This window comes from Sceloporus undulatus, chromosome 4, assembly GCF_019175285.1.
Source record: "Sceloporus undulatus isolate JIND9_A2432 ecotype Alabama chromosome 4, SceUnd_v1.1, whole genome shotgun sequence".
Lineage (NCBI taxonomy): Eukaryota > Metazoa > Chordata > Lepidosauria > Squamata > Phrynosomatidae > Sceloporus > Sceloporus undulatus.
In genome coordinates this window covers 198,866,259-198,887,966 of record NC_056525.1, presented here as the reverse complement: position 1 = coordinate 198,887,966, position 21,708 = coordinate 198,866,259, and the positions used below count along the sequence as shown (strand labels likewise).

Genomic DNA, 21,708 nt, shown 5'->3' with positions numbered 1-21,708 from the left:
CCAGGCCACAGGCGCGGAGGCGGCAGCGGCCCTGAGCGTCACCCCCACCAGGCCGCAGGCTTTTCCTATGACCCTCCGGATTATCCGACTTTTTCGACTATCCGACCTATGGGATCGCCAGTTTACGTCGGATAATTGAGACTCTACTGTATATACATAAATCCCAAAACACAAATCTTGATTTTCCTGTGTTATATAAAGGACACAATTTTACTATGTCATTGTTTTAAATGGGATTTGAGCATCCACAGATTTTGGTATCCACTGAGCGGGTGGAAGCTGGAACAAAACCCCAGTGGATACCAAGGGCCCACTGTCTAATTGTTGAGTTGAACCCATATCTTGTAGAAGATTGTAGATTCTTTGCCTTATTTTTGCCAGTCTGAATATATTTTGATTTTCTGGGAGTTGCCATGTTGGTACCCTAGGCTCCCAAGGCTGCAAAGCCCAATCTATCCAATAGTCAGATCAACATCTATATTCCCCTTAAGTATTCTTGAGCCTTGGTCTATCAGGAAATTAACAGGAGAACAAGTTGCAGCTTCAACATTAATACTTCTTGTAGTAACACAGATAGCATAGGCCAATACATTATCCTCAGTGGCACAGCTTACTTAGACCTTGAATCAGTCTAGGCACATTCCTAAGAAACATAGACCTCTATAGAATTATATACCAAATTGGTGCACTCACCCTCCTAGTATGCTTGTCTAATCTTATCTCTACACTGGCATTTGGTTAAATATTAGATAACAAGCTACTGTATATACTCATATATACGTCTAGAAATTTTAATCAAAAAATTGATCTAAAAAAACTGAGTCGAATTATCCACAGGTTAATTAAACACTGTATTTTATATAGGAAGTATCCCCTGGTAAAAGGCAAGAGTGTAGTATGTCCTGGAAGCACCGACTCCCTCTCTATTCTCTCATCCATCCTGCCTTTAGTATAAGCACAAACAGTTAGGTCTGCTGAAATTTTAAGTTCTTTTGCATTGTTTTCCTTTGCTTTTCTCCTGAAAACTTTGCTTTGTTACATGCCCCAAAGTTTTCTCCCTTGACTTATCCATGGGTCATATCAAAATCCATAATTTGGGTTCCAAAACCTGTCCTCAACTTATACATGAGGTCAACTTATAGCTGAGTATATACGGTACATCCAGAAAGGAATATCTTACCACACATAGGCATTTGGGTTATCAGCAATTGCTTGGCAGCAGCAGCAGCCTTAAAATGGATCAGAGAAAAGCTGGTGCTTGCTGTTGAAAAAGTTTCTATTTTATACTCTCTCCATCCTTTGTTTACCCAATCGGATGGACAAACTACTCTCTCCACCACCCATATAATTAAAACAAGGTTTAGGGAAAGGTAGAAGTAATTACCATCCTACTTGTCAGTGTACAGTCAATATACATAGCAAGGTTTATTCTCTTTCAAACTAATGGTTTCTACTTTTCTTGAGTATAAGTGTGCAGGTGTTTTACAAGAATTAAGCCAGTAACCTTCTACTGTCAGGCTTGTTATTATTATAAGCCAGTTATTTACTTTCATCTTCTCTCACACTTATCTTTGTTTATACTTAGGCTGGCTTTATGCCTGGATCTAACATGTTTATGTTTTCATAATATGCTACTATGGAATACAATTCTATAGCTTCATGAGCTTAAATGAGGGAAACAGAATTATAAAAAGCAGCCCACTCTGTTACACCATTCCACTGTTCAACATTTCTTTCTTGTTGTTGTGTGCCTTCAAACTTTTACTAGCAGTTTTTTTCTAAAGTTTGGTTAGAATCTTCTTTCAGGTCTGTCAGCTTAGGTCCTACCCTCTGGAGCAGAAAAATAGAATTTCCCCCCATCTTCCATGTCCTTCAGCTATTTAAAAATGGCTATCAGTAAATATAGAAGTCAGAATAATCCCTGCTGTAGTAATTCTGATTTCTGTGTATGGCTGTAAACACTGGACAGTGAAGAAAGCTGTCAGAAAGAACATCAACCTATTTGAAATGTGATGCTTGAGGAGAGTTCTGTGAATACAATGGACTACTAAAAAGCCAAATGCAGAGGCCTTAGAGTAAATCAAGCCTGTCTAGAAGTCAAAATGAGTCAGTTATACTGTGAACATATCATCAGATGACATGACATGGAAAATAAAAGGCTCAGTAATGTGGAAGGCCATAGAAAAAGATGAAAACACATTGTAGGCAGATTTATTCAATCAAGGAAGCCACAAACCTGAGTTTGCAAGACCTGAGCAGTTGATGATCAGGCTCTTGGAGATCTTTCATTCATAGAGTCACCACAAGCTGAACTTGATGGCAAAAAAACAATAAATCATATCACCTCTCAAACTTTTCTTTTCAACCTTAAATATATTCAGATTCCTCAACTAGACCCTTGGTATCTAGACACTTTACTACCAGAGTTGCTGACTCTGGACACATGTCAGTTTGTTAATACCTTTTTAAAAAGAGGTGTTGAGAATTGAAATAAGTGGAGGACAGGGAGTCTTGGAGATGTCTCATCCACCAGGTCACCATGAGTCAGGATTGACTCCAGGGCAATTAACAACAACAACTCTAGGTGACTATCACCAAATAGAATAGAATGGCTACTATTATTTCCCTTGATGTGGACAGTATACTACTCATGCTGATGCAGACTGGAATTGTATTCGCTTTTCTTTTTCTACTATAGATTCATGTTTAGCTCATGGTTTGCAAAGATCCTAGATATTTTTCAAAAGTACAGTACTTCCATCAGACTGAGTATTACTAATATTACAAGGTCCTTGGCCTAACTAATTTCTAAAATGATATCAGCAAGGTCCTTAAAATGATGCTTAAACAACATTAGGTTAGATGATAAACAGTATCACATTATAGAAGAGAATGCCAAGGTTTTGTCTGTAGAATAGTCTGTTCAAACTGAGTGGCATAACTCCACAGATCTCAATGCAGGGTTCAAAGTGAAGTAGAGCCCAAAATTAAAATATATAAACTAGTGCAATCTATTTAAAATCTCTTATACTGAGTTGTTTGACCTACAACTAACACTGTGCACAGGAGCATGCATGACTTCCTTCCTTCCTCACCCCTGTAAAGCCCACAAAAACAGCTCAAGAGGTGTACATGTATCTCCAGAGCAGTTTTTATGGTTCCCCATTCTGGTGACAGAAGTGAAATGACCCTGCTAGATACCTTTTACCTAACACATGTCAGAAACCCATATCACAGACCCAGCCATGAAGTACCTCTTTCATGGTGATGCTCACCAAGATGACATTTTGCAACACAAACTCCTCTTTCAAATGAGATATACCTTTCATTACTCAAGATATAAGTCTTCATTTTATTACCTAGGATTTGTTCAAAAGCATATTGTTTTAAAGAGAAGCTTCCAACCAATTGCATATAACTAACTACTCTTAAAGAAAACAATTTGCTTTTGCAATTGCCCTAGCTTCCACAGATATGACAGAAAAGAGTGTTCCCTTTGCCATTTGTTATATATGCTTAGCTGATGTATTGCTGAGTCCAAAAACATTAGACAGATTTATCTAAAGCAGTAAACATAGGGGAAATTATTTTTCCCTACCACAGAAGGAAAGATCTTACAGGAGGGAAAATATACAGCAAAATAATCCTCAAATTTCTTTAGCTACCTGAAATGCATTTTCAGTCCTGGGTAGGAACAGCTGTTGTCTGTTGTCCTTGCTAAGAGTTATGGGTCCAGTAAGTCCTTTGTCTCCATATATCCAGAGAGTGACATTTGCTTGAGTTCCTGTATTTCCTGTTAGTACTGACACTTTCCATTTTTCATCTGAAGGAAAAGGAAGCTCACCCTTTTGGACATTTTTAATTTCCTCTGTAAAGTAGAGAATGTCAATAGTCAATCAGGAATATCATGAGTCCAAAGCTCTCTGGCAAAGAAAAAAATCACAGTGCTCTGTAACTGATATCACTAGACAGTGAAACTCTGGAAAACAGCAAAAGTAAAGTCCAGTGGAGACATCCTTATATAAGGTCATTTTGAATTACTCCATGTGGCAACTATGAAGCACCCAGATGATGTGAATTTATCAATACCTTGAAAGGAATGAAAAAAGGTTTTGTGGACAGGAGCCAGAGCAGGACCTCCCTTGAGGCAAAGTGAACCAATCTCATCTGGCATATAGTATTGGGTGGCAAATTACAAACCTTTCTATCTCTGGAAAGGTTTGCTGTCCTTCCTGCTATACCATGAACAGCTCAACAGAATAAGGCATTAGGTTAAGTGGGTGTTCTGGAGAACCCCAGGACTGTTCTCCTACTGTGACAAATGCTACAGCATGAAAGTGGCTAGCTCACTTTCCTGCAACAAAGCCATTTTTCCTGTATTCACTTTGAATACTGTCAGAAAGCAGCAGAGTGACTTTATCCCTCTGGAGAGATACATACTGTATACAGCAGGAAAGTAGCTGTTATGGTTCTCCTGCTGAGGATGCCTCACTCTTAGGGGATCTCAGTCAGGCATTAGCTTTTCCAACTGGTGTTCCATAGAGGTACCGCAAATATTCTGCAACAATTATTTTGCTGAAGACCCCTTGGAGGCATTCAGTGTATAGGGTGATTGGGGATCTCTACCAGCTGCTTTCCTGCCAGAGCACAACCATGTGACTCTGGTAATGAATCTGTTCTGCATTTCAGTCTGAAATTTAAAGGAACTGTCAAAAGTGCTGAGACCTGTTGCTTAATAAAGTTGGTTACAAGATACAGGGCCCAAGAAAACATGGTTATAAACGTGATACCTAAAACTAGCCCAAAATAACAATAACATTCAGCCCAAATCAAGAGTGCAGTTACCTGACTGAGGTCCATTAAGAAATCTCAAAGTTAACATCTGAAATCTCAAGCATTAAACAAACAGCAAAGGAAGAAAGTAAAACCAAAATGATTATTCTTTGCTTTAAAGCCTGTGCAGCCTAATTATGGATTACTTGAATCATTTATTTCTCGAAGAACGAGGGTGTGTGTGAAGTTTCTGATTCAGAATCTGCTGGTGTCAGGAGTAGCAAATTAAACTGATAGCAATTTTGTGAAATGTGCTATTGCAAAGTGGGTGGAGAGGAATGGAAAGCAGAAGCTCTGAAAGTGTTGTTCTACCTCAAGTGTGACAGCATTTTCACTGCTAGAATAAGCACTTTCCTGATTCTACAAAAAAAGGTGATAAATTATAGGAACCTTTTAAATATTTATAGTGTGTAAGGCCTAGTTCCGTATGGAAAACTGTTGTAAAAAACTTTTTCAGTTCTTCAAGAACAAATTCTGTACTCCTCTCTCCCCATTAATACTGTGCATAAATTTAAGAAATATAAATAACCTTATGGCTATCATTAGAGTTTTGTGGGGGGGGGGTTTGAGATGCGGTATCATAGGATGTTGAATGGGGAACTGAATGTATCTTTTGTTCATGGCATCATAGGCTTATATGTATCAGAACAGTGGTCCCCTAGGTCAATATTATGAATGGCAGGAGCTCTTTGGGCTTTAAGATAGATTCATTCCATCACTATCTAGAGATGCCAATGAGTGCATGGAAGTCATTTGGCATGTGAAGTAGTGAGAAAATTCCCTCCATTACTTTTCATTAGTGCATTATATGACTAGTATGCTAGGTTTATATCATCTCTCTCTCATAGAGAGAGAAAAAAACTAAAACTAGACCAGATCAGCTAGGCAAACAGGTCCACCTAAGGTGGAGACCAAGAAGTCATCCAGCTGTATTGGACTACACTCCCAGCATTCCTTGCCATTGGCTAAGCTGTCTAGGACTGCTTGGGTCTGATTCGCAACACCTTCTGAACAGCTCCTCTTCTGCCCTTTGGTATGAGAAATAATCTCTGTGTGAGAGCACTCCCTTGGAAATGTGTTTGTGTACATGTATGTGTGTGTTTTTTTTCTTTTGTTAGACGCAGTGTTTTTTACTTGATCTGAATAGTATGTGCAACTGTGTAGGAATCACTGCTAAAGTATCCCTGAGTGGTGGGCATCTAACCTCTATTTAACAGTGGTGGGCATCCAACTTCTATTTAAAAATCTCCAGTGAAAGAGAATTTTTTTAAACAAAGGCACCTACATCTTATGGGTACACCTAAGTACTTTGCCTCCAGAACATCATCCCTAGGTTTCAGGTTTTGAACCTAAATTCTCAGGGCCCATGGAAATTGGTCCAGGTAGTCTTCTGACCTGTCAACCTATTAACAAAGAAAGATTCACTGAAGCCCTGGATGAATTGGGTGACTACCAAACTGTAAAGGCTGGATTAAAGGACAGAAAAAGAAGAGTACGCTTTTTCACGTTGAAAAAGTAAGGCAATGGGTTACGCGGCAAAACAGTGGATAGATAAGTCTGCTAAGATGATGAACTTTCCTCAGAAAATCCATAAGCAAATAATGCCCTGAAAATTCAGTTCTATAAATAGGACTTTGTAGACATGTAAACCAATGACATTTATTTCCTACAGGCTAAAAATGTTCTACTCTGAAAACTGGAGTTGATTGTTACCCTGTATTAGTCACACTTCAGGGGATCAAGATGCAAATCCACCATGACAAAAAAAATGTTCTAGAGGCTCAGTAGATGGATAAGTTAGGCTCTTCCCCAAAATCTTTTTCCCCCTTTTGTCTCTGGTTATAATAAACCTATATTAGAATGAATTACTGAAAAATAGCAGAAGCTTTTTTATCTTGTTGCTTTGCATTTTAAAGCTAAAATGGTGTGCTGTTTCTTGATTAAATGTTTCATTACCTTGTTTCTTTGCCAGGCACTTTATAGCCCAACTAATACAGATTCTGCTTCTTTTTTCACAAGGATACTCAGCTTTATCAGATTTCTATCATCAACCACTGCATGTTTTCTTTTTCTTTAAGTACATACACCTGAATATGAGCAACTAAAAGTTACTTTGCAGATTCAGCTGTTTCCATAACAGCATTTTCTCACTGCAGTTTTTTTTAATTTTGTGCTGCTTGGAATATTTATGGTAACTGGTATTCCAAGTCAGTTAACTTAAAGAGAAAGGCATATCTAAGGCTGCATCTGTGCTGCAGAAGTAATGCAGTCTGACATTGTATTAACTACCATGGTTTTATACTATGAAATTTTGGGATTTGTAGTTTTGTGATATATTTTGCCTTCTTTGTACAAGAACTCTTGTTCCACAACAAACTATAAATCTCAGGATTTTATACCATTGAGTCATAGCTGTTAACCTGGAATCAAATTGCATTATTTCTGCAGTGCAGATGCAGCCTTAGGCCCAATACAGACAGGTGGGAAGTGGCATGCCAGCGGCGAAACTAGTGTGCAGCAGTGTGCAGCAACCACACGGTCCTGAACCCTAGCACACAGCGCCGGTGCTATCATAGCAGCCTCCAGTCCACATGGGGGCCATCATGATGGCGCAGCATCCGCATGTCAGAGACAGGAAGTGAAATCATGGTGATGCCCTTTCCTGTTTGCGGCACTGCAAAAAAGAAGCCACTCTAGGTAGCTTCTTTTTGGCAGTGCTTTGGCGCTGCAGCGTGCAGCTGCTGCTGCACCGACTCAGGGCAAAGATGGGCAGCATGTGGCTGCCCATCTGTTGAGCCCCTTAGTTGCTGGTGCAATTCACATGAGAGCAGCCATGTATTTTACAAGTGTAAAGAAATCTCAAGTTGCACAATTGCATTATTTGGGGTTCATATGAACATTTTTTCCAGAGCTTTTTTCCCTCCATCACTTTGGATGCACACATTTTAAGAGACGGTAAGTAATTCAGAGGAAGATTCCATGGTGCATGTGCAAAAGGTATGTTCAAAGCAGATTAGCATCTCCAGACATACTTCCACACTATACAGTTACAGCAATATGATTCCATTTTAACTGCCTTTAACTGTGTCATCCTGGGGTTTGTAGTTGCTGAGTCATTAGAGCCTTCTGGCTGAAAAATCTAAATACCTCTCCTTAAATTGCAAATGTCAGGATTAAATCACTGTTCCTTTTGTTTGTTGTTTGATTAATTGATTTAAATCCTCACCTTTCTCCCAAAACGGGACTCAAAATAGGATTCTTGATATAAACAGACTAGCAACTGAGGTCCAAAGTTTTAGAGATGACGGTTACTTCCATTTGAAGATATGTGGGGTTCAAACAATGTGTGAAAAGTATGTGCTGTACCACAAAACTACGCTCTTTCCTCTGTTCACAGAATAAGCAATGTTAGACTAGATCAGGGGTGGTCAACACCGGAAGTCTAGGGGTTTCATTAGCCCCACAGAAGACCCTGAAGATTTTCCCCCACTGTAGCCCTCTACAAAATGTATTGGCACCCAAAGACCCCCAAAGACTCTTGTATGAACATGGGGGCACATTCAACGTGTATCTAGGTCTTCCTGTGCATTTTAGGAGATCTGACAGCTGAATATACCATCTGAATTTAAAACAGCATTAAAGCCCAATCTCTTCAAGCAGGCCTCTCTGGATGATTTTTAAACTGTAGATGTTATCGCACTGTGTTCCTTCCGTTCCTTCCGTTCCGTTCTGAGCACGGAAAGGAAGGAGCAGGGACAAGTGCGGAACGAGTGGGGGACGGATTTTACCGCACGCACCCGTCCCTCATTCATTCCGTTCCCCCTCTCTTCTGTTCTTAATCCGTTCCAGAGGGGGAAATTTTTGAGAACTGTTCTGAACAGTTTTCAAAAAGTGTTCCCTCTGGAACGGAATGGGCAGGGAAGAGAGAGGGAACGGAACGAGTGAGGGACGGGTGTGTGCGGTAAAATCCGTCCCCCACTCATTTCCGTTTCCTGTTGGGCCGGGCCGAGCACCCTGTGCGATAAAGCTCTGTGAATGTTTTAAATTATGAATTCTTAAATGTGGATTGTTTTAATATATATGTGTCTTATTTATGTCTTTAAATTGAGATGTGTTCTTAACTGATGTTTTGTTTTTGTTAATCTGTTGTTGTTCCCCACCTTGATGTAATAAATAAACAATAAATAAATAAATACATTTCTTGTTTATTTCTTGTTTCAAAAGGTCAAGAGCACCTGTTATCAGCTTCGGCTGATTCGCCAGCTGCGCCCATACCTGGCCCAGAGGGACCTAGAAACTGTTGTACATGCTCTGGTAACTTCGAGACTGGACTTCTGCAATGTACTCTACATGGGGCAACCCTTATACCAAACTCGGAAGCTGCAAATGGTGCAGAACATGGCAGCCCGGCTGGTTACTGGCGCTCCCAGAACCAGCCATATAACACCGGTTTTAAAAGATCTCCATTGGCTGCCCATTCGTTTCCGAGCTCAATATAAGGTGTTGGTAATCACCTATAAAGCCCTAAATGGCTTGGGCCCAGGATACCTAAAGGACCGCCTCTCCCCGTACATTCCGCCTCGCACCCTCAGAACGTCTGGGCAGCAGCTACTGAAGGTGCCTGGGGCTAGGTTAGTCTCCACTACACGGAAGACGTTTTCCATAGCTGCCCCAGCCCACTCGTCTACGACCCTGGCCCAATTTAGGAAGGATCTTAAAACCTTCCTATTCCAACAGGCATTCCCCGAATAAATATCCTGTGGGCCTCCCTCCTCTACCGTGGCCTAGAGGTTGGGCTATGGGGCTTTTTGTTGTTGGGTTGATTTCCTGTGTTTTCCTTTTAATTTGTGGATTTTGTATTTTAATCTGTTTGTATTTTAACCTGTTGTGAGCCGCCCTGATCGTAGGAAGGGCAGCATATAAATAAAATTTTATTATTATTATTATTATTAAAAAAGACCTCTGCTGGGCTTAAATTAGTAAGGGGGGATATGTAATAGTGCTCCCCACACCTTCTCAAGGGCATTTGGAGGCAAACAAATTGATTGCTCTTTCCCAACCTGGATTGGATGAACCAATTACCTTATAAACGAGTCACTAGATGTTTCAGTTGTATCGCAGCCTAGATCGAGAAGTCAAATTTATTAGGTCAGGTTGCACACTGAAGGGCATGTGACAGCCTTTTGAAATCTGATCATTTTTTTTTACAGAAAGTTCAGCTTCTAACATTGTGCAGTATTGTTTTAATTGTACTGCTTTCATTTATACTTTGACATTTTAAAAAAATTAGTTCTAATGCTTTTCATGGTTTAATTTTATGTTAATGTTAAAGTTGTATTTCTAACTATGTTGTATTTAAATTTGTAACCTGCTTTGAATCTCAGATCTTGGGAAAGAGGGTATAAATGAGGAGGAGGAGGAAGAGGAGGAAATTGCTGTTCTTTGGACTGAAAGAAAAAAAAGTAAAGGGTTACATGAACATATCCTAGTAAGGAACAAAATGTTGCAAATGACTAAAATAATGTACATGTGATCTTATGAAAGAACAGCACAAGGTCAACTTAATGCATAACAAAGAAGAGTGGATAGACTTACTACATCTCAAACAAGCCTGTCCAAAGATCACAGAGGTTCCCAGTTCAAAGGACAGTTCTTCTGACTATGCCTATGAGACAGGTTATCACCTAGAAGACCTCAGATGCCAAAAGGCTTATGATACCATCTATAAGTCACTATGAAGTTTAAATGGTGAAAGAATTGATGGCAGACTGAACTAGGGCCTCTAATATGCCAAACTGAAGCAAGGTAAAATGTGGCATTGTTGTTTGGGGAAGAGGAGATCCTTACGTGAGAGAGGAGAACGTGGTTGTCCATGGGATGGTAGAGTCTCTATTCCTGCTTTGTGCTGTCTGGATTCTGTGATCACGTCTTTCTGCTGGACAGGAGTTGCAGACGTTCCCATAGGCTTTTCTCTACCAACTAAAATGTAATTAAGACAGAAGCTAAAGGTCATTACTTTTTTATTCCTCTAGAAATTTCCCATGAAGTCAACAGACCTTTCCGATTTCCAGTATATAATATTATGTAAGCACTTCTTTTTCTTATGAATTTTATAGATACACATACTTGACTTTTGCACTTTGAAGCTCCTCACCCTTTAACATGTCCCAGGACAAAATGGAAGAGTAATAAATTCACTTTACCACGTAGAAAATTTAATTCATTTCTTTTTTTTTAATTTATTTACACATGCAGTGACTTATCCCTGTGGCATATTCTTCTACCACAGAATTTTAACTCCTACATTTTATTATTTTTAAGGAACATAGTCAGAAGCTTGCTTTAGCCAAAATTAAATATGAGTACAGCCCAGCAAGCAATGCCTTCTGTTCATATTTTACTAAAGAAACCAACAGCCTGTAAGCCTACTGATGCTTAAAACCACCATCCACAACCACTATAATAAAAAAATAATACAAATTATGTTAATATGAATAGATAATTTGTAATAAAGAGCAACACTTTTGTTACACCAGCTATAAAATGCAATTATTATTATTAAACACAAAAGCTATGACTTTCTAATAAAGAGCAGCACTTTTACTATACCAGCTATGAAATGCATAATGTTATTTTTCAAAGTATGCATTTTGAAAAATATTCTCCCAATGTAAAAATGCAGATTACCCACTCCCATATTTGTATAATGCCTCCAACAATGTGCTATTTGTCTGTAAAATAGTCTATTGGATATATTTATTTACTTAATTTCTTTAGAATTACACATTTTCTCTATGAGCATTCTAATCAAGTAATAATGTTGTTGTAACATTAAGATACATGTGACATAATCATTTAAAGCTATGTCACTGAACCCTTGCTTATTTGATCTAAATGAGAATGTTTTGCATGTCTTCTGTGTGATACCGAAGCATAGGTATACTTCAAGAAAAGAAAAGAAAAGAAAAGAAAAGTGGAATTCAGCTATACCTATAGTCTATATATATTGTAGACTTTGGGCCAGTATTAGACTGGAACCAGCACAAAAGCTATTTCACATTTCTGATGGAGCTAACTGGGAAAGAACATGCAGAAGCTGACAAAATATTCTGGCTAGGGTTCAGTTTCTGGGTATCAGTCCCTCAACATGTGTGAAGACTTGGAATGCATACTTAGGCCTGGTGCAGATTAGAAGAAAGGGGTGGCCAGAAGCCTCCCTTTCTCCTCCATATCGTTGCCGTGGCAACCACACGGCCGCGACAACAATCCGCTGCAAAAAGGAGCTTTGAAATGGAGTTCTTTCCCACGATGCCACCAAGGGGCCATTTGCACCCTGGGGAATCTCGGTGATGTGTTTTGTGCACCGCACCATTTGGAGGTGTACCACAAGACATGTCATGGATGTGCGCACTGTATGAACAGCTCTGTGTCAAGATGATAGCCATTAAGGCTGAAGGGCGGGGTATAAATACCATAAATAAAATGGCACCACCGATATGTATTAGGGTTTGGAGGTGTGAAGTTGCTGCACGTTCCTGAACCCTAAAATCACCACCGCCATGCCACAAAGCACCCATTTATACCAGACCTTAGTTTGACCACCATAAATCAGCCAGACTTTATTGACAGGTTTTACCATCAAACCTCTTTTTTGGGAAACAACCTCTTATTTGAGGTTAATTGGGTTATATAAATTGTCTGTCTGTATATTTAAGGAACTAAGTCCTGGAAGAGATGGACAGACTGGGACAGCTTCCAGCTACTCTGGGGGCATGTTGCTTACACAACGCATGTTCCAGAGTGCCCTAAAGTTGCCCTGTGGCCATGTCAAGCTAGCTGTGGCCCAAATCCAGCCCCAAAAGGAGCTGATCTTTTCTGCTCCTATTTGGGGCTGCAGGAGGAGGTGCCCTTGGGCCATGGCATGTGTTTGCTGCAGCCCGGGGTAATTAACTAGAAGCCACTCCTTCCTGGAAAACTCTTCCACCCATAGGAACATAAGTTAAGTCCTGTTTTGGATTCCTATGTTGTGAGAGATTAAATTTAAGTTTTTGAAGCAATAGACAAGGCAGCTGGAGAGAGGAGCTGAGCTTCTTTTTTAAAAAGCATCTTGGACTGAGGCTACTTATATGAATTTGGTTGAACCAGCTCAAAGGAGGTAGCTGGACTTGCTGTGGCCAGCTGTGATTTATGTGCTAGGCATTTTGAGGATAAAATACTTGGATCTCCTGGAACCATGACTTTGCTGTTGTAGTATACCGATCTCAATGGGTGTACAGAGAACTGTATTGGACAGTTTTATTGGATGAATTTTGGTGATGATATCCTAAGGATATGGATAAGGTAGTAGGTCAGGTTTGGATGTCCACCTACATTCTTATTTTTTTTAAGTATTTTTATTGAATTTTTGGCAAAGAGACAAAGAAAAAAGACATGCAAAAACATGTAAAGGAAAAAAAATATGAGAAAAAGTAAACCAATAAAACAAAACAACAAAGGACATAATCATGAAATTAAAACATTATTATGTAGATACAGTTGTTTATACTTGTTCAATATCCTTCCCTCTGTTTTCTTCTTCTTGTCCCTTCTTTATTTCCCCCCTCTTCCTCCTTTTCTACTCCTCCTTCTCTTTTTATTTACCCCTTACTTTTCCTCCTTTCCATTTCTCTTTCTTCTCCTTCCTTCTCTCATTCTCTTTCTAATTACTCTCTCACACTTTCTTCTCTGCTTTCTTCCCCTTTACTGCCTATCCTCCTCTTCTCTCTTACTTACATACACACATCCTCTTACTCTTCTCTCTTCTACATACATCTTCCTTTCTACGTATTTTTCCCTTTTCATCTTCAAATGCATTCTCATCTCTCAAATAACTTTTTCTTTAAGCATAAGGCTGCTATCTTCAGGTATACTTTCAACATGTTCCTACTTATTTTTTCACATTCCATAGCATTACATTACACTGTAAGAAACAGATTTGAACTATTGAGTATAATTGACTGGGAACCTGACGAACTGTGGACAGAAGTAAAAGACATAATTAAGGATGAATGCAACAAAATGTTAACAGTATTCAAAAAGAAAGATAAGAAACAATGGATGACAGATGAAACACTTCATACAATAAAAGAGAGAAGAAAAGCAAAAGCAAAGGGAGATGGAAGAAAATCAGAAATATGAACACAACTGTGCCATATCTGACATGCAATGATAAGGGGAAAAATGCAATTACCAATACAGAGAAATAGAAGACAACAACAAAAAGGGAAGAATGAGAGACCTCTATCAAAAAATCTGAGAAATTAAAACCAAGTTCAGACCAAGAGCAGGGATGCTCTATAGAGAAAAAAAGAACACATTAAAGGAACAAGAAGAAATAAAAAGATGCTGGAGGCAATACACAGAAGTTTATACAAAAGAGATGAGGGAATGAATGACATCTGGAATGAGGAGCCATATGAAGATGAACCCCAAATTCTAGGAAGTGAAGTGAAATCTACAATAAAGGAAATGGGAAAGAATAAATCACTGGGAACATATGATATCCCAACTGAACTGCTATAATATTGGCCCACAGACAGATGCAACTATCATGCTAACTGAAATATGGCAATAAATATGGAAAACAGGTGGCCAACAGACTGGAAATGCTTGATATACATACCAATTCTCAAGAAAGGAAATACAAAACACTGCAGCAACTATATGACAATAGAACTAATCTCATATGCAAGCACAATAATGCTCAAAATTCTTCAGCACAGGGTCCAGCCATACATGGAGAGGGAAATTCCAGAAGTGCAAGCAGGATTCAGAAAAGGAAGGAGCACTAGAGACCACATTGCAAAACTATGATGGCTAATGGAGTGCACCAAAGAATTCCAAAAAAGAATCAGCATGTGTTTCATAAAGTACAGCAAAGGATTCGATTTTATGGATCTTGAAAAACTATGGAATGGATTTGAAAACATGGGCATGCCACTACCTCTGATAGCCCTGATGAGGAATCTGTATCAAGGACAAGAGGCCACCATTAGAACAGAATTTGGGGATAGGCAAAGGGGTCAGGCAAGGCTTCAGCCTATCACCCTACTTGTTCAATTTATATGCTGAAAACATCATAACAAAAGCAGAATTATAATCTGAAAAAGGAAGAGCTAAAATGGGAAAAAAGAACATTAACAACCTAAAATATGCAGACGAAACCATAATATTAGCAAAAGACATTCAGGAATTGGAACAGTTAATAAGGAAGGTCAAAGATGAAAGTGCAAAGGCAGGTCTGATGATGAACCTAAAGAAAACAAAAGAAATACACAAATTCAATCTTGACAATGAAGAAATTAAAATATTTAAAGTATTCCCATATCTAGGCTCGAACATTCAAGATCACTTGGGGGCGTGGTGCATGTCGACTGAAGCTGCCATTCTGTTCCGGCTATTTGTCATCCTTTAAGTGCAATATGAAGATCATTCTCTATGTTTTTGAATAGTTAATGGGTCTGCTGTGATGGTCATTTTTTCTTTTCCACTCTGTTGTGCTTCAGATTATTTTTAGAGAGTTTTATAGTGTTTGTGTGTGTGTGTGTGTGTGTATGTGTGTGTGTGTAATAAATTTAATGTCTTCTGTATTTTTGTAAATTGCTTTGGGACTTTTTGAGACTGAGAAGATTATTGCACTGGGGTTAAAACGTTCCCCGGTGCGTTTTAACGTGCCCGTGCGGAGGCGCACACGGAGCGTGACGGGAACGCGATGGGGCCCAGAATGCCAGTTTACTGCACACTGGAATGCCGCCTTTGCTGCCGGGTATTCCCAGCACGTTTCCATTGAGTTCCAGGGGACACCATTTCTGGGGATGCTTTGAAACAGTTTCCAGAAATGGCGCCCTCTGGAACTCAATGGGAACATGATGGGAATGCCCGGCGGCAAAGGCGGTGTTCCAGTGTGCAGTAAACTGGTATTCTGGGCCCCATCACGTTCCTGTCACGCTTCGTGCGCACCCCCATTAGAACGCACCGGGGAACGTTTTAACGTTCTGGGAGGGAAGTGATTGACTAATTCAACTGAACTAAACTAACATATGGTAATAAATAAGCTTTGCAGTAGTGACTTCAAACCTGTTCTTTTTCATTCTTAATTTTTTTTTATCCTTTTAAAAATACTGTATCTTTCTAGAGATACTACATACAATATTTTAAAATACAATAGTGATCATTTTGGTACATTAATTAATAATTTGATAGATTAATACTTACATTTGACAACTTGTGGATAAAACAAAACATTACTTTCTCCAGTATGAACAACTGGTTTAGTCTGACCATTAGGTAGAAGGCCAACATATATTCCTCTGTTTCGTACAGATTCTAGGCTTATCGATCCACTTTCTAAATTTTTCTCCACTATAAAATGGCAGTCCACATCACCTGTGCCCTATAAATAAGTAACAAATTCAGATAAGTAGAGCTAAATGTTTAGCATCTCAGGAAAATATTATGCTCAGATTTTGAAAGGTAGTATGATATTCCATATATAGCAATCTTTCGTGCTCATGGCCAGCTTGAGAAAAAATATGCATTTTCATCATATCTATGAGCTGTGGAACCAATTGGATGTGGATTGTCACAGATATGTACACCTGCTACCTCCAGCTACTTTCTACATGCTTAGAAATAGTTTGCGTCTTGAGGAGCAGAATACTAAAAAAATGTTCACTCTTCCCCACCTGACAAAATCTGACTTATTTTGTAATAAGTCTAAAGATATATGTTTGAAGAAATACTACAGCAGTCTCATGGATATGCAACTGCCAAGATTACCCTGTTCTTCTAATCACTCACCTAGGAGAACTGGCTCTGGAGATGCTAACAAAGCTTACAGAAACAATTGACAAGCTGATTGGGAACATCATTGGAAGAAAATAGCCATAAAATGGGGAATAAAATGAGTTATGAAGGCAGATGGGGAAAACATGCAATCTTGCTTTAATAGATGAAACTTAAGGATAATTCAAGTCTATTCTAGGTCAACTAGATGCTTCAGCAATGCACCTATGCCACTGGTGATGAAGGAGGTTTCTTATACAGATATTAAATATTATTATTATTATTATTATTATTATTAACCTTTATTTATAAAGCGCTGTAAATGTTCCCACTATGTGAATCATCTAGCATGAGTCAGAGAGATTCTGATACATTTAGCAGTTTAAGAAGCATGTAACCTGCTTCACTATCAAATCACCCAGTTTTCCCCAAGATTTTGCCAAAAGCAGAACTGTAAATTGACTTGAGTCTCCTGATTTAGTCAAGGCTGTATCTGCGCTGCAGAAATAATCCAGTTTGACCCAACCACCTTAACTATGAAATCCTGGGATTTGTAGTTTGTTGTAGCGCCAGAGCTCTCTGAAAAGGAAGGCTAAATATCTCACAGAACTACAATTCCCAGAATTCCACAGATTTGAGCCATGGCAGTTAAAGTGGTGTCAAACTGGATTATTTCTGCAGTGTGGATGCAGCCCAAAATGTATTGGTTAAGTTTTGAGATAAATGACACCTAGATTAGTCATTTTTTTAAAAAAGCAAGCAAACCATGTATCCGTTGCCTTTTAGTTCACTGCTCTTCATAGATGTGTTATATAATGTTTACATCAGCAGTGGGCAAATACCCAAAATGCAGGGGTTTAGAAAATGTTTAAAATGGTTGGAGCATGGAGGTGCTTTGTGAGAGGTCACAAAACCACCCCCATGCTCCACCCATTTTAAACATTTTTCCCCTAACAAAATTATTAAATTTTGTCCCCTGCACTGCATCTTTGTACTTGGAGAGGAACTTTTACCAAATTCAATCAAAAGTTGTTTTTAATTTTGAAAACCGCTTAGGGAAATTTCCCCTAGACTACATAAGTAATAGGGGAACATTTTGAGTTGGGTTTTTGAAAATGTGAGGTTCAGTGGCTTAATGGTTAAGATGCCAGTTCTGATGATCGGAAGATCGGCAGTTTGAGGACTAGATGTTGCTTGAAGGAGTGAGCTCCTGTCACTAGTCTCAGTTTCTGCCAACCTAGCAGTTCGAAAGCATGCAAAGTAGATAAATAGGTACCACTTAAGTGGGAAGGTATCAGCGTTCAGTGCAGTCATGCTGGCCACATGACCACCAGAGCAGTCCTTGGACAACAATGGCTCTTTGACTTAGAAACAGAGATGAGCACCACCCCCTATAGTAAGTTACAACCAGACATTCATGTCAAGGGATTACCTTTACCTTTTTACCTTTTTAAAAAATGCTTTTAATAAACTGGGATGGGATGGGGGCCCTTAGTAGATGCAAAAACAACCTTGGGAGTGAAGTGCAGGCTGAAGGCCATGGCCTTTCCATCCCTACATCAATGAGAGAGGTTTTGTAAAATTACACACACACTTGTTTCTATCATAACACTTTGTTACAGGACAGTCCTATTTGGTTGCTAAATCTGAGGCCTGGGAATATACCTATCAAGTACAGAATCTAACCTATAAAATATAGCATATAGCGTATAAGATATAATGCAAGAAGCTAGATGTATTAGAAAGTGTGTAGATGTATTATTAAGAACCTAGCAGCAGCCTAAGTGTGGGCAAAACACCTACTTGAAAGTAAATAAGATAAGGGATAGGAACACCTGCATTTCTATTAATAATAACCTCCTAGCAGGTGTAAAGGTTGAGGCAGACAGGAGGGCAGGCAGCCAAAGACTCCAAATGTACTGAGAGTGACATCAGTACGCTGATGACACCCAAATCATTTTCTCTATGTCTCCGACTGATGCAGTGACAGGGGATGGCGTCTCTCCTCTCGTGACCTGTCTAGAGTCAGTAATGGGCTGGATGAGGGAAAACCAACTCAAATTGAATCCAGAGAAAACGGAGGTACTAGTGATAGGTTCTCCTGGTCCAGGAATGGCGGTGGTTCCACCTGTCCTGAACGGGGTCACGCTCCCTGTAAAGGACTCCGTGCGCAGTCTGGGGGTGCTTCTTGACTCGTCGCTTCATCTGACTGCTCAGGTGAATGCGACGGTCAAGAGCACCTGTTATCAGCTTCGGCTGATTCGCCAGCTGCGCCCATACTTGGCCCAGAGGGACCTAGAAACTGTTGTACATGCTCTGGTAACTTCGAGACTGGATTTCTGCAATGTACTCTACATGGGGCAACCCTTATACCAAACTCGGAAGCTGCAAATGGTGCAGAATATGGCAGCCCGGCTGGTCACTGGTGTGCCCAGGACCAGCCATATAACCCCGGTGCTGAAAGATCTCCATTGGCTGCCCATCCGCTTCCGAGCTCAATATAAGGCGTTGGTAATTACCTATAAAGCCCTAAATGGCTTGGGCCCAGGATACCTAAAGGACCGCCTCTCCCCGTACATTCCGCCTCGCACCCTCAGAACGTCTGGGCAGCAGCTACTGAAGGTGCCTGGGGCTAGGTTAGCCTCCACGACACGGAGGGCATTTTCCACGGCTGCCCCAGCCCTTTGGAACGCGCTGCCCACCGAGCTCCGCTCGTCTACCACCCTGGCCCAATTCAGGAAGGATCTAAAAACCTTCCTGTTCCAACAGGCATTCCCTGAATAAAAATCCTGTGGGCCTCCCTCCTCTTCCGTGGCCAAGAGGTTGGGCTATGGGGCTTTTTTGCTTGTTTGTTATGGCTTTTTACTGCTATGTATTTTAATTTGCTGTATCTGGTGTGTTGTGTTTTTAACTTGTTGTAAGCCGCCCTGATCGTGAGAAGGGCGGGATATAAATAAAAATTTTATTTATTTATTTATTTATCATACCTAGGATTTCTGTTTTGATTGGATATCATACACAGGACAAGCCAAGAGAGAAGCAGCAATTAGACTGCTCGTAGTGTATGAAGAACACTGATAAACTGTCCAGACATACAGAATTTTTAGAGATGTATAGTGCCTCAAACTACTAGAGGATATCAATGGATATACGGCTGAGTTACAGTGTTTAAGATGGCAATGCTTTTATATGTGTAATAGTTAACACATATAAGAGCATTACCAGTGGCGAAAAAAGATAAAGGGTCAATCCTTATGAAAGTATAACATCTTACTTGTCATATACTGTAATGCAATGAACATATGAGGTTTTACATGCAGTGTGATGTAATGTGATGAAAGCCTAGTGCCCAGACATTGACATGTGTGTTGCCTCCTGAGAGGAATGTATATGTTTGTATATCTATGATTGCATATAATAAATAGCCTAATGGCCAAACAACCTGTTCATTAGTTTACATAAATATTCTGATATTTCAATACTTTTAAAAAATGGCTCATAGGTTGGAAACACTCAATATACATTTCAGTCTCCAAAAGAGGGGGACACTGGGTATTGTAGTAACCACAGGACCATTGTATTAATCTCCCTTGAAGCAAAATGAGGCTCAAAATTTCACAACAATGTTTTGTATGTGTATTGTGTGCCTTCAAGTTGTTTCCAACTTATGATGACTCTAAGGCAATTTTTATGGGGTTTTCTAGGCAAGATTTCTTCAGAGGTGGTTTGCTATTGCCTTCTCCCTGAAACTGAGAGCATGTGACATGCCCAAGGTCATCCAGAAGCCTTCCTAGCCAAGCTGAGAATTGACTCCCTCTCTGCAGAGTCATAGGGGTGAAACAGATGGGCAGGAAGGGATGTCCTGAAGCTGCTCCCAGCCCAATTGCCCCAGGGTTGCAGTGACCACATGCTGCAGCCCCAAGGGCACATGCTGCCACAGTCTCAAATGGACTGTGGCAAGAAGCAGAAAAGATCCACTCCTTTTTGGTCTACCTTAGGCGGCTCCAGTGCAGCTTCAGGACAGCTTCCACATGGGTTGAAAGCATGCTTCATATAATTGCTATGTCCCCAAGTCATGTGGAAGCCAGCATTTTAAGCTCATCTCTGTCAGGCCATAGTCCAGCACTCAAACTTGCCATAGATTCCTTAGGTCCGGGGAGGGAAATTTGTCCACCATTCCTTGATGGGGTCACACTTCCCCTGAAGGATGAAGTTCGCAGTTTGGGAGTACTTCTGGATACGTCTCTATGTTTGTCATCTCAAGTGGTTGTGACGGCCAGAAGTGCTTGGTACCAACCCTGGTTGATATCCCAACTGCGACCCTACCTCAACCGAAGGGACCTTGAAGCTGTAGTACATGTTCTGGTAATCTCTCGTCTTGATTTCTGTAATGCACTCTACATGGGGCTACCCTTGTATCAAGTTCGGAAGCTTCAAGTTAGTGCAAAATGCGGCAGCCAGGTTGGTCACTAGTTCTTTGAGACGTGACCATATAACACCTATCTTGAAAGATCTACACTGGCTCCCAATTAGCTTCTGGGCACAATACAAGGTGTTGGCTATTACCTTTAAAGCGCTACATGGCTTGGCTCCAGATTACTTACAGGAACGCATCACTCTAGACAATCCGCCCCGCACTCTTAGAACAAGTGGGAAGAACCTGTTGGAGATATCAGCATCCAAATATGTTTCTACTTCCCAAAAGGCATTCAGTATAGTTGTCTCTAGACTATGGAATGGACTCCCAGAGGAGACCCACCTTGTCACATCCTTGGAAACTTTCAAGAAGGCGGTAAAGACAGACCTCTTTTGCCACGCATACCCTCCTGATCTCCTATGAAGACCACTAGTATGGAACGAGAGCAGTTGACCCCATGATTGATTGATGTTTTATGTTTTTATGTTTCTATGCTTTTATGTTCTTATATTTTTATATTTTTAGCTGTGGTTTTAATTGTGCAGTAACTAATGCTGTAATATTGTAGGTGTAATTTTAACTCTGCTGTGATCCCACCTCGATCCATTGGGAGAGGCGGGAAGATAGAAATAAAA

The 21,708-nt window shown here is 40.0% G+C and overlaps 1 protein-coding gene across 1 annotated transcript in view; it reads right to left on the bottom strand.

Annotated features, from left to right (window-relative positions):
* Positions 1-21,708, bottom strand: part of RP1 (RP1 axonemal microtubule associated) — a 233,926-nt gene that overhangs the window by 173,698 nt on the left and 38,520 nt on the right. Inside the window, 4 exon segments of the mRNA XM_042461410.1 lie at positions 3,666-3,868; positions 7,526-7,537; positions 10,681-10,812; positions 16,087-16,264. Coding sequence (XP_042317344.1) covers positions 3,666-3,868; positions 7,526-7,537; positions 10,681-10,812; positions 16,087-16,264 — 525 coding nt within the window.